General features: G+C 52.5%; 1 protein-coding gene across 1 annotated transcript in view; it reads right to left on the bottom strand.

Annotated features, from left to right (window-relative positions):
* Positions 1–4: 4 nt before the first annotated feature.
* DHRSX (dehydrogenase/reductase X-linked) overlaps positions 5–13,710 on the bottom strand; it is a gene marked incomplete at its 3' end in the record, with an annotated part of 97,881 nt that continues 84,175 nt past the window's right edge. Inside the window, exons 5-7 of the mRNA XM_066250582.1 lie at positions 5,552–5,759; positions 1,597–1,804; positions 5–145 (exon numbers count right to left, since the gene is read on the bottom strand). Of these exons, the coding sequence (XP_066106679.1) occupies positions 5–145; positions 1,597–1,804; positions 5,552–5,759 (557 nt within the window). The remainder of the gene's footprint in view (positions 146–1,596; positions 1,805–5,551; positions 5,760–13,710) is intronic.

The raw sequence follows: 13,710 nt of genomic DNA, 5'->3' as shown, positions 1-13,710 counted from the left end.
GGGCTACAGCAGACCGAGTGACCCCTTGCTTAAGCTGGAGAGCTTTGCTCAAACCAGATGAGCCCGCGTTCAAGCTGGCGACCTCGGGGTTTCGAACCTGGGTCCTCAGCATCCCAGTCCGATACTCTATCCACTGCACCATCACCTGGTCAGGCAAGAGTTATTTAAAAAAAAAAAATAAGAGAAAAGGAGAAGTATGCACTCAGGAGACCCGGAACAGCCTGCAAAACCAAAAATACTTCCTCACTCATCGACTTTTAGTTTAGACCCGTGAACCCCGCACAGCAGAATTATCTACCCCCAGGGGTGGCCATAGGCAAGCCTGTCAGCCCCACCTGCCCAGATGACCAAGTGACCCCTGGTGGCACGTGGCGGGAAGTGACCGTCCGCTGCTGAGGAGACGAAGAGGGACCCTGGCCAAAGCTCCCTCTGCCGTAAGTTGAAACATCACTCATTTTATTTCGTGGCCATGGGTGTTTATTCCGTGGGCTCCCGGGGGGGGGCAATGGAGTGAATTCAGGGTGTCGTCACGACACCGTGGAGCATGTGAGAGGCGGCGTGAGCAGGGAGATGGGTCGACGCTTCGGCACAAGAGAGTCAAAAAAAAAAAAAAAATCAAACAGAATGAACAGCGAAAGGAACGCATCTCAGGGTGGGATTGGCCCGGGCGCCGAATACCACAGCCCGCGGGTGAAATAAATGAGACTTGTGATTGCATCGCTGAGCGTCGGGGCGACGCAGTTTGGGGAACGCTCTCTCGGGAGATGGTATTCACCGGGAGTAAGAGACCGGGGAAAAAAATGGTTATGCCCATGGGGGGGAGATCATAAGGGGTCTACGCTGAGGGGGAGGGGTCTCCCGGGAGCCGCAATGCCCCCCCACCCACGTTGACCCTCAATTTGCGTCCCTATCACAGACTCAACATGGCGACATCTGCCACCTGCCAGCCCTCCACGCCTCTGTCTGGAAGAAGCAACGCCTATGCCCATGGGGGGGAGATCATAAGGGGTCTACGCTGAGGGGGAGGGGTCTCCCAGGAGCCTCAACGCCCCCCCCACGTTGACCCTCAATTTGCGTCCCTATCACCAGACCCAACATGGCGACATCTGCCACCTGCCAGCCCTCCACGCCTCTGTCTGGAAGAAGCAACGCCTGTCCTGTGTGCCGCACACACACACACACACACTCACCGCGGAACCGGGGACCTGACAGACACACCCGAAGGTGGACCGTCCCCAAATACCCACCTGGGCATTTCCCCCCGTTTCCCGTGCTGATATGGCCCCTCGATTTCTCAACTCAGACCCCCCCCTGGCCCCCCAATCTTTGAGTCTTTCCTGGTTGAATTCCTTTCCGTGCGTCTGAGAATGTCACCTCACCACCACCCTTCTCTGCAGTCGAATCTATGTTCTCCTCTGTACAGAAACTCCGAGCCTGGCGTGCAATGCCCGAGGGGACAGTCGGTGGCCACCCTCGCGACCCCAGCTCTCAGGGGACGCCAGGACGGTCCCTCTAACCTGCCTAGCGGTGACCAAACACGTCCGTCCCCCTTGCTGGCCGTTTTGCACAAAAGCACCACGTGGATGAGAAGCTCACCTTGAAGAGCCAGCGGCCGAGCACCTTCTTCACCAGCCGGGTGCCCCAGAAGACGTGCCTGTACAGCTCGGTGTCGACCACGCCCGGGTCCACCGCGTTGGCCGTGACGGGGCTGCCCTGCGCGGCCAGCAGCCTCTGCAGGCGGTATGTGAACAGGACCAGCGCCAGCTTGCTCTGGGCGTAGGCGCCGTGCGCGGAGTAGCCGCCGCTGGGGAAGGAACGTGGGAGATGGGTGAGAAGTTGTGGCCGTGGGTCACCCCGCCCGGGGTCCCTGTCCCTGTCCCTGTCCCCGTCTCTGGCTTCAAAGTCTACTTCCCGGTTTCTCTATGAGAGGAGACCTCTCAGGTGCCGTTATTTATTTATTCATTTATTTTGTATTTTTTTGTATTTTTCTGAAGCTGGAAACGGGGAGAGATAGTCAGACAGACTCCCGCATGCGCCCGACCGGGATCCACCCGGCACACCCACCAGGGGCGACGCTCTGCCCACCAGGGGACGATGCTCTGCCCCTCCGGGGGGTCGCTCTGCCGCAACCAGAGCCACTCTAGTGCCTGGGGCAGAGGCCAAGGAGCCATCCCCAGCGCCCGGGCCATCTTTGCTCCAATGGAGCCTTGGCTGCGGGAGGGGAAGAGAGAGACAGAGAGGAAGGAGAGGGGGAGGGGTGGAGAAGCAGATGGGCGCTTCTCCTGTGTGCCCTGGCCGGGAATTGAACCTGGGTCCCCCGCACGCCAGGCCGACGCTCTACCGCTGAGACAACCGGCCAGGGCTTGGTGCCGTGAAATAAAGATTTTTCATGGAATTTATTGGAGTGACGCTGATGAACGAGACGGTACTGGTATCAGGAGCCCAATTCTAGCCACCTCTCTGTACGCCGTATTGTGTGTTCACCCCCCACGCAAATCACGTCTGCGTCTGACACCATTTACCCATCCTCCTCGCCGCTTAAGCCATCATCGCTCTGTTGCCCACGTCTGTGCGTTTTTCTCTCTCTTTTACTGTTCTTGCCTTTTTTGGGGGGGAGGGGGGCTCAATCCTTTATCCTGCCCCCTCCTCAAACTATCAGCTTGCTTTCTGTGTCTGTGAGTCTGTCTCCATTGTGCTTGTTAGTTCATTGTGTTCAAAGGATTCCACACACGCGTGACATCACATGGTCCCCGTCTTTCCGACCGCGATGGAATACTATGCGGCCCTGAAAAAGGATGCCGCACCCCATTGGCGACAGCAGGGATGGACCGGAGGGTGTTACACCCAGCGGGTGTTTTTATTCCAAATGCACGGCTTCCTGGGCTCGAGGGGTCATTAGGTTTGGACCGCGGGGCATCCTTTGCAAAGACACCGTGCACTAATAGAGACGTCACCACCCGTGTGGCAGCAAAATAAACACGTAGGGAATGAGGGTGACCCCCGTCCGGGAAGCCCCTCCATGGCGTAGATAACAGAGTGACCCTGACCTGCAGTTGCCACCGTTGTGTGCTTCAAATTCGCCCACAAACAGCGAGCCTGTGAAACCCTGCACTCTGCGTTCTCTCCCACCCCGATGGGGGCATAACTACCCCCGCCCCGGTCCACCGTGTCCACTCACCACCTCGCTGTGGCCCGAGAAGTCTGTGCCTCTGGACTCCCGTCAGGACTTCACGTCCACCCTGGTGCGAGGGCGTTCACCGCCATCTCTAGGGACATTCTAACGGTGCCCCGCCCCCCCCCCCCCCGGTGTAAATGTCACGACGTTTAAAAAGATAAAAAAAATAAATTTCTACAGGAGATATAAAACGTTAACACGTCCAGACCAGACCACAGACGTATAAAAATTTTTTTAAAAAATGCCAGATGAGGCCCTGGCCGGTTGGCTCAGTGGTGGAGCGTCGGCCTGGCGTGCGGGGGACCTGGGTTCGATTCCCGGCCAGGGCACACAGGAGAAGCGCCCATCTGCTTCTCCACCCCCCCTCTCCTTCCTCTCTGTCTCTCTCTTCCCCTCCCGCAGCCGGGGCTCCATTGGAGCAAAGATGGCCCGGGCGCTGGGGATGGCTCCTTGGCCTCTGCCCCAGGCGCTAGAGTGGCTCTGGTCGCGGCAGAGCGACGCCCCAGAGGGGCAGAGCATCGCCCCCTGGTGGGCAGAGCGTCGCCCCTGGTGGGCGTGCCGGGTGGATCCCGGTTGGGCGCATGCGGGAGTCTGTCTGACTGTCTCTCCCCGTTTCCAGCTTTAGAAAAAAAAAAAAAAGATTGATTCTGCAAAACTTAGCGAAAATCCGACACAAAGTACTTGGTAAGTAATTATGATTCTATGCTTTCACTTGCTGTCACTCTGCTCTATACATTTTATAAAGTACGTCTGAAACCAGTATAACGTCCTATGCTGATCATACCTTGATTAAAAAATTGTACAAAAACCAATGTGTTTTGGGATGCATTAGGACAGAACCCTGCAAAAGGTTTGCCTAGAGAAATTCACTGCTTCTGACCACACAGCCAGCTCCAAATTGATGGATTTTCAACCGCTCCACGGCTGTGCCCGCGATCGCCTAATGATATTTGGAAGTCGCTAAAGGAAACACATCATTCTTCAAGTCTGGCATGTGTGAAAAATGAGGATAATTGCAGTATTTATCGATGAGACGTTCTTCACCGTATTACCAGGCTGGTGCAGATAATGAGGTCACACATGTGTCGATCAAACACTGAACAATTAGTAGATACTGTCACTATAATGATCGCTGTGAGATGGGTCCATAAACAGTATGGTTGGGGACGGCCCTGGCTGGATGGCTTCGTTGGTTAGAGCATCACCGGGAAGTGCAGAGGTTGCCGGTTCGATCCCCGCTCAGGGCTCCTACGGCACTGGTCCCCAACCCCAGGGCCGCGGACCGATACCAGTCTGTGGGCCATTTGGTACCGGTCCGCAGAGAAAGAATAAATAACTTACATTATTTTCATTGTATTTATATTGAAGTCTGAACGATGTTTTATGTTTTAAAAAATGACCAGAGTCCCTCTGTTACATCCATCTAAGACTCACTCTTGACGCTTGTCTCGGTCACGTGATGCATTTATCCATCCCACCCTAAAGGCCGGTTCGTGAAAATATTTTCTGACATTAAACTGGTCCGTGGCCCAAAAAAGGTTGAGGACCACTGACGTATAGAAACAGCTCAATGTCCCTGAGTGTCTCTAAAATCAGTACATTAAACATTAAAAAAATAAAGAAAACCAGATGGAAGGTGATAGAAGATAATTCGACTTTGGGTGAGGGGTATACAACCTAATCAAATGTCAAAATAACCTGGAGATGTTTTCCCTGAACCTATATACCCTGACTGATCAATGTCACCCTATTAAAATTAATTTTAAAAAATTAAAAAAAAAGAGAATATCCTGGGATAGTTAGTAAAAGATAATAAACAGATACTTGATATCTTTTACTTATTTATTTAACAAATCTATACCTAGTACTATTATGTGCCAGGCACTGTTCTACGTTCTTTAAAATATGAACACATTTAATTAAATTGTTATAGCCTGACCAGGCGGTGGCGCAGTGGATAGAGCGTCGGACTGGGAGGCGGAAGGACCCAGGTTTGAGACCCCCCCCCCCCCGAGGTCGCCAGCTTGAGCGTGGGCTCATCTGGTTTGAGCAAAAGCTCACCAGCTTGGACCCAAGGTTGCTGGCTCAAGCAAGGGGTCACTCACTCTGCTGTAGCCCCCACGGTCAAGGCACATATGAGAAAGCAATTATTGAACAACTAAGGTGTCGCAATGCGCAACGAAAAACTGATGATTGATGCTTCTCATCTCTCTCCGTTCCTGTCTGTCTGTCCCTCTCTCTGACTCTCTCTCTGACCCTGTAAAAAAATAAAGTAAAATAAAATAAATAAAATGAAGTGGTTGGTGATGTGTGTTCTCAGGGGACCCTGAACTGGGGAAGACACTGTGAGGAGGGGGGACGGGACCCTACACCCACCTGCCCTGCAGGTCATCCAGGTCCAGCTCGCCGACGTAATGCGTGGCCGAGGACACGGTCACCACCCTGGAGCCGCGGCCGGGCTGTCCCGAGGCCCGGAGGGTGTCCAGCAGGAGGTTGGTCAGCAGGAAGTGCCCCAGGTAGTTCAAGCCGAAGTGCTCTTCAAAGCCGTCCACCGTCCGCCTCTCGGGGACCATCATCACGCCCGCTGGGGACAGAGGGCATTCGGGGAGGGGGGGGGAGAGCGTTAGGGGACAGGTGGTGGCCGGCCAGCTCTGAGCTCCCGGCTGCCGGGTCCCCTTGCCGAACCTGGAGAACCCTGAGGGAGAAGACACCCTGCTAGTAATAAGCACGGCTCCGGGCGGCTCAAAGGGAGAAGCAGAGCCCAGTGGCCATTTCTGCACGGGGGTGTCCCAGGCCACCAGCCGGGCATCCCCTGTCCAGGAGTCCCTGGGGTCCTCTCTCAACAGAACGGAGATTTCCCTCATCCAACCCAAACCATCCAACCGCAGGTACCCAGTTCTGACCCCCATCCGCATCCTAACCCAGTGGTCCCCAACCTTTTTTGGGGGGGGCCACGGACCAGTTTAACGTCAGAAAATATTTTCACGCACCGGCCTTTAGGGTGGGGATGGATCAATGTATCACGTGATCGAGACAAACGTCAAGAGTGAGTCTTAAATTTATTTATTTATTTATTCATTTTTAGAGAGGAGAGAGAGAGGGAGAGAGAGAAACAGAGAGAGAAAGAAGTGGGGGAGGAGCAGGAAGCATCAACTCCCATATGTGCCTTGACCAGGCAAGCCCAGGGTTTCGAACCGGTGACCTCAGCGTTTCCAGGTCGACGCTTTATCCACTGCGCCACCACAGGTCAGGCAAGAGTGAATCTTAGACGGATGGAACAGAGGGAATCTGGTCATTTTTTAAAAATAAAACATCGTTCAGGCTTCAATATAAATAAAACAGAAATAATGTAACTTCTTTATTCTTTCTCTGCTGGATCTGTACTGGTCCGCGGCCCCGGGGGTTGGGGACCACTGTCCTAACCACCCAATCAGAGTGCCTCTGCTCTGACCAATCAGGACAAGAAGGCCTTTTGCCTCTCTCTCTCGGACCAAATCTAACTAGGAAACTTTATTTACAGGAGCCTGGACCCATCGGGGGGGTCAGGGACGGGGACTTGTGTCCACATGGGCTTTTTATATTGTATCACAGCTGAGCTCTCTGGCACCTGAATAAGATTCCCTTCTTCACCTCGCCCCAAGACGGGCGCCCAGGGCCATCGGTTCACAGGTTTGGGGCTCAGTGGAGGCGCGGTGTGGAGGTGGCTGAGGAGAAGGCTTCCCGTTGACGGAATTATTAGAAAGAACAGCAACCAAGGTGGTGGCATCAATCACCCTTCTCCTGGACAGAGCACCCGTCCACAGAAATAAAGGACCCCGGTCCAAGGATCTGGGAGGCGTGGCTCAGACACTTCGGGGCGCTCACTTCCTGTGGTCCGTGGGGCTGGGCATGTTGCCATGGTGACCCCTCACTCACAGGGTTTCCCCCAATGCATCCGTGTGACATGCTCAGCCACGGATTTGCCCCGACTGTCCACACGCTCCAGCACCCAGTCCCCCCCACGGGCCGTTCATTGTGCCTTTAACACGTCCTGTGCTCCATGCTTCTCACTGCCCGGGCCCAAGACAGCCCCCCACTGCGTAGAGCAGGGGTCCCCAAACTACGGGGCCTCGGGCCGCATGCGGCCCCCTGAGGCCATTTATCCGGCCCCCGCCGCACTTCTGGAAGGGGCACCTCTTTCATTGGTGGTCAGTGAGAGGAGCATAGTTCCCATTGAAATACTGGTCAGTTGGTTGATTTAAATTTACTTGTTCTTTATCTTAAATATTGTATTTGTTCCCGTTTTGTTTTTTTACTTTAAAATAATATATGTGCAGTGTGCATAGGGATTTGTTCATAGTTTTTTTTATAGTTTGGCCCTCCAACGGTCTGAGGGACAGTGAACTGGCCCCCTGTGAAAAAAGTTTGGGGACCCCTGGCGTAGAGTGAAGGCGTGCTGCACCCTGAAGCCTGACTTCTGTCCCCGGAGGCTGGGGCACACAGGACAGGTCCACTTGCTTGGACGTGTGTGCCTGCGTCCACATAGCTGTACAAACTCAGGTGCATACGTATGTACTTACAAGCACATGTGCGCCCGTGCATTTTATCTGTGCACGTCAATCCTGCATATGTGTACAGCAGGGGTCGGGAATCTATAGCTCGCGAGCCAGATGTGGCTCTTTGGATGGCTGCCTCTGGCTCGCAGACACATCTTTAATTAAAAAAAATAATAACATTGCCCTGGCTGGTTGGCTCAGCGGTAGAGCGTCAGCCTGGCATGCGGGGGACCCAGGTTCGATTCCCGGCCAGGGCACATAGGAGAAGCGCCCATTTGCTTCTCCACCGCCCCCTCCCCTCCTTCCTCTCTGTCTCTCTCTTCCCCTCCCGCAGCCAAGGCTCCATTGGAGCAAAGATGGCCCGGGCGCTGGGGATGGCTCCTTGGCCTCTGCCCCAGGCACTAGAGTGGCTCTGGTCGCAGCAGAGCATTGCCCCCTGGTGGGCAGAGCGTCGCCCCTGGTGGGCGTGTCGGGTGGATCCTGGTTGGGCGCATGCGGGAGTCTGTCTGACTGTCTCTCCCCATTTCCAGCTTCACAAAAATACAAAAAAAAAATAAAATAAATAATAACAACATTAAAAATAGAAAACATTCTCATGTATCACAATCCATTCATTTCCTACCGCTCACGTTCATGGTTGCAGGTGGCTGGAGCCAATCACAGCTGTCCTCCGGGACAACAACACATTTTTATTGGATCATGCGTCACGTCCACGGGTCGTTGTCTGGCTCTCATGGAATGACATTTTAAAATAGGTGGTGTTCTTGGCTCTCTCAGCCAGAAAGCTTCCCGACCCCTGGTGTATAGCTATTATACACACATTTGTGCCCGGGCACACGGGCACCCATGCATGTTTCGGTATTGGTGTGTATGTGCTCCTTCACGCACACACAAGCACACATACACACTTATCCACATTTCTGTGCAGGTTTCTGTGTGCCTTTACACACACACACACACGCCTTTGTGAACGCCTATGGATTTATATCATATATATTTTCTCTGGCACATAAAGTACTGAGCAAGGCTGTCTATTTGCACATTGGCTTTGCATATCTCCTCATCTTTGCATATACACATGCACATGCATGGTGCTGGTGTATTCACACAGGAGCCCCTTTGCAGAGGCACACCTGTTTGTGTCTGCAGGCGTCTGAGCGGAGATACCGGGCTATGCGTGAGTTCACAGTGGATTCCTTGGCAGGCGTGCGTCTGTGTAACACCTGCGTGTGTACGTGCGTTGCCATCTGTGTTTCTACGACTGTGTGTGTGTTTGCTTCTGCAAAGGAATGTGTGTACGTGTGGGCTGTGTATGCACACAGGCGTATTTGTGTTTGTTGGATTTGGATTTGTGTATGCATCCATGTTGGTGGCTGTTTGTGCGTTTTTGTTTTTACAGAGACAGAGAGAGGGTTCAACAGGGACAGACAGACAGGAAGGGAGAGAGACGAGAAGCATCAATTCTTCGTTGTGGCACCTTAGTTGTTCATTGATTGCTTTCTCATATGTGCCTTGACCGGGAGGCTACAGCAGACTGAGTGACCCCTTGCTCGAGCCAGCGACCTTGGGTCCAAGCTGGTGAGCCTTGCTCAAATCAGATGAGCCCGCGCTCAAGCTGGCGACCTCGGGGTCTCGAACCTGGGTCCTCCGCATCCCAGTCCGACGCTCTACCCACTGTGCCACTGCCTGGTCAGGCTGTTTGTGTGTATTTTCCGTGTATATGTGCAGACATACTTGTGTGCGTGTCCATGTGTCAGAGTGTATGCACAGAGAAAGAAGGAAAAAGTCCGGTGATGTGGACAGCTGGGTCCACGCCGGTGAAGTGCAAAGTCACGACTTCTATTCCACACCCTCTGCGCCCGATGCTTTCTACGCCCTCCCGTGAGCCAGCCTCTGTCCACAAACTTCTGACATCATAAAAAATCTCTCTCTCGACTTTGTTACTGGAGGGTCACTCATGTGGAACAAAGGCATTGGGTCACGGCAAATGAGGACATTAAGCCACGTGTGTCTTTACGCACCCAACAAACACTGCATTTAGATACAGCGAGAGTCACTGGAACTAGCGTGCTCTGCTGAGCGGCTCGGGGACACTTGATCTGTGGACAGCATCCAGCACAACTACGGGAAACGCCGCCTCCAGGAAGCGGCCCTGGATTTTGGCATTTTGGGAAAACGTCACTCTCTCCCTCGGGGATGCCGTTTTCAGACCTGTCTTGTGTTGATTTACACATTTACTGATTTGAGGTGTTTTGTGTGTTGTTTTTTTTTTTTTTGGTAACTTGCAAAGTAATTACTCTTGATATTTGCAGTGCCCACCTGGCCCCATCCGTAGTGATGACCATGTGACTGACTCTGTTTCCTGGGCTGGACGTGACGTCCTGTGGCTGTGCTGTGACCGCCCACCTGTGCTTCTCGGCCCCTTCTCCTTGGTCACCCGGACACCCCCACCCTCCCTGCCCTCCGGTGACCATCCGTCTGCTCTCTGTGTCCGTGAGTCTGTCTCTGTTCTGTTGGTTTATTTACAAGAGTCCGCATACAGGCGAAATCATCCGGTCTTCGTCTTCCTCTGCGTCACTGATTTCACTGAGCGTAGAGACCGCGAGGTCCGTGCCCGGGACCTGCCCGCACGGTGACACTTACTGCAGAAACAACACAGGTCATTCCACGCCGACAGTGTTGTCATTGCCCAGGGACGGAGCACCCCCCTGACCGGGCGAGACAGGGCTCTCGTGAACACAGAGACTCCACACGGGGGACGGAGCCCCCGGGAGCAGAAAGAGCAGCATTGCCTGTGATTCTGACACCAGTTCCGTCGAGGGACGGGGGTCTCTGTCCCCTCCCTTTTATTATAAAAGTTATTTTTATTTCTTTATTCATTTTAGAGAAGACAGACAGAAAGACAGAGAGAGAGAGAGAGAGAGAGAGAAGGGGGTAGGAGCAGGAAGCATCAACTCCCATAGGTGCCTTGACCAGGCGAGCCTGGGGTTTTGAACCGTTGACTCAGCATTCCAGGTCGACTCCTTTTTATTTTTTTAAAATTTTTTTAAAGACTTTATTTATTCAGGCCCTGGCTGGTTGGCTCAGTGGTAGAGTGTCAGCCTGGCATGCGGGGGACCCGGGTTCAATTCCCGGCCAGGGCACACAGGAGAAGCGCCCATCTGCTTCTCCACCCCTCCCTTTCTCCTTCCTCTCTGTCTCTCTCTTCCCCTCCCGCAGCCGAGGCTCCATTGGAGCAAAGATGGCCCGGGCGTTGGGGATGGCTCCTTGGCCTCTGCCCCAGGCGCTAGAGTGGCTCTGGTTGTGGCACAGCGATGCCCCGGAGGGGCAGAGCATCGCCCCCTGGTGGGCAGAGCGTCGCCCCTGGTGGGCGTGCCGGGTGGATCCCAGTCGGGCGCATGCGGGAGTCTGTCTGACTGTCTCTCCCCATTTCCAGCTTCAGAAAGGAAAAAAAAGAAAGACTTTATTTATTCAATTTTCATAGAGGAGAGAGAGAGAGAGAGAGAGAGAGAGAGAGAGAAGGAGGAGGAGCAGGAAGCATCAACTCCCATATGTGCCTTGACCAGGCAAGCCCAGGGTTTCGAACCGGCGACCTCAGTGTTCCAGGTCAATGCTTTATCCATGGCGCCACCGCAGGTCAGAGCTGTCCCCTCCCTTTGATGGTGGCTGTCTCCCGAACTGTCCAGTCATGATGAGTGCGACGTGGCAGTGTGATCGATCATCTCTACAAAATCCCGGGTCAGAAAAGCCAGGAGGAGTTCCTGTCTCCTTTTCCAAGATAGCGTGTCTGGGAGAGAATCCACCGGATTTGGGGACAAGCCACACCCCTGGAGGGTATCTCTCTGAGAACCACGGGGAAGACATCTGTCTGGTTGACCACCCCAGCGGCGTCCAGACAACGGGCCGTACCAAATTCCCCCCGCAAGAGGAAGCAAGCCATCCTACATGTCTGCCTGGGTTTCCATGCTGGGGACTAAAACCGTCCCAAATTCTTGTGCTCCCCCCCACACACACACATATTTCCAGGCAATGAAATAGGGATGGGGTTTCCCTCGCCTTGGGGGACGGGGGGTTAGGGGTGGTCACCCAGCAGGAGTCGCTGGAAATGGTCCACCTCACGGAATAGGGGTGCTGGACGCAGGTATGGGATTCCCGGTTGAATTTAGGGGGGGTGTCCACAGGTGACGAGTTCTGAAGAAGGGTTCCGACCGGCTCGCAGGGGGGTGTGGGGCTCTCCACAGTGAAGGGCAGTCTAGGTGTCGGCTGTGAGCTGGCTTCGCCGGGTTTCCGTCGGGTCAGTTGGGGATCATCTGCTGGAAAAGGGGTGTCCGATGCTGGCTGTGCCTTCCTCGCGGTGGCCACTGGCTTGCGGCACTCGGGTGGCACAGGACACAGACGGTGGACAGTCAGGCAATCCTCTGTGCGCGGCGACCGGAATGAATTTCACTGCTCACTCGGGTGAGAAGAGATGGACGTACTCACGTCTGCTTCCGCCGGGGCCCCAGTGGTCAGGTAAGAGGGACAAGAAGTGGACACCACCCCCCATCTGCTCCCCAATCTCCTTAAGGCTTAGAATACCCCATTCACTCCGTCTCTACTATGTGTTGTTCCCTAGACGTGCTATGCTTGACAGCAAATTGTTTAGCTGGGAGGGAGACATGTCCATATGGATGGTAGCTGCATCGGACCTCCGGTGTCAGATTGTATCTATCATCTACCTATCTATGTATCTATGTATCTATGTATCTATCTATGTATCTATGTATCTATGTATCTATCTATGTATCTATCTATCATCTATCTATCTATCTATCTATCTATCATCTATCTATCTAGCTAGCTAGCTAGCTACCTATCTATCTATCCATCATCTATCATCTATCTACATCTATCTATCTATCCATCCATCCATCTATCTATCTATCTACCTATCATCTATCATTTATCATCTATCTATCTATCTATCTATCTATCTATCTATCTATCTATCTACATCTATCTATATAACATCTATCTATCTATGCATCTATCTATCTATCATCTATTTATCTATCTATCTATCTATCTATCTATCTATCTATCTATCTATATATCATCTATCACCTGTCTATCTATATAACATCTACCTATCTATCCATCTATCTATCATCTATCTATCTATCTATCTATCTATCTATCTATCTATCTATCATCTATCTACATCTATCTATCTATCATGTATCTATCTATCTATCTATCTATCTATCTATCTATCTATCTATCTATCTATCATCTATCATCTATCTATCACCTATCTATCTATATAACATCTACCTATCTATCCATCTATCTATCATCTATCTGTCTGTCTATCTATCTATCTATCTATCTACATCTATCTATCTATCTATCATCTATCTATCATCTATCTACATCTATCTATCTATCTATCTATCTATCTATCTATCTATCTATCTATCTATCTATCTATCTATCTAGCGAACGCTCACAGGGCCCAGGTGGTAAGAGTTTGACAACGGGGACAGTTCAGGCAAAGATTCTGGCGTTTGATGGGTGACCACCTGTGCCCGTGAGTGTGTCTGGTTCTATTTCCATCATGCTAGCAAACGTCAGATACTTCGTATGGCTCCGTCTTCATGGCCGTCTTGAAGGGGACCGTGCTCAGTGAAATAACTTGGACAGACAGAGGTAAAAAGCCTACGATTTCCCTCCTAGGTGGGAGACAGAAACTCAAAAAGCCACCAAGAAATAAAAAAAGACCGACAGATAAAAGCTGACGGACACACGCAGACGGCAGTACGGCGCTCCCCAGAAGGAAGACGTGACTTGGAGGGGGTGGGCGCACCCTACAATACACCGACGACTGTTACATCACACAATCGTAGACGGGACACCTGTCTAGTCTCTTTGAACCACTGTCACCTCCACCCAATACGCTTAATTTAAAAATAAAAGAATCAAAACAGAGGGCCAGGTCTCGCCTCCCTGGCAGGCTCATAA

This window comes from Saccopteryx bilineata, chromosome X (genome assembly GCF_036850765.1).
Source record: "Saccopteryx bilineata isolate mSacBil1 chromosome X, mSacBil1_pri_phased_curated, whole genome shotgun sequence".
NCBI classification, from domain to species: Eukaryota; Metazoa; Chordata; class Mammalia; order Chiroptera; family Emballonuridae; genus Saccopteryx; species Saccopteryx bilineata.
Note: the sequence above shows the minus strand (reverse complement) of the source record. Positions and strands in the feature narration are given on the sequence as shown.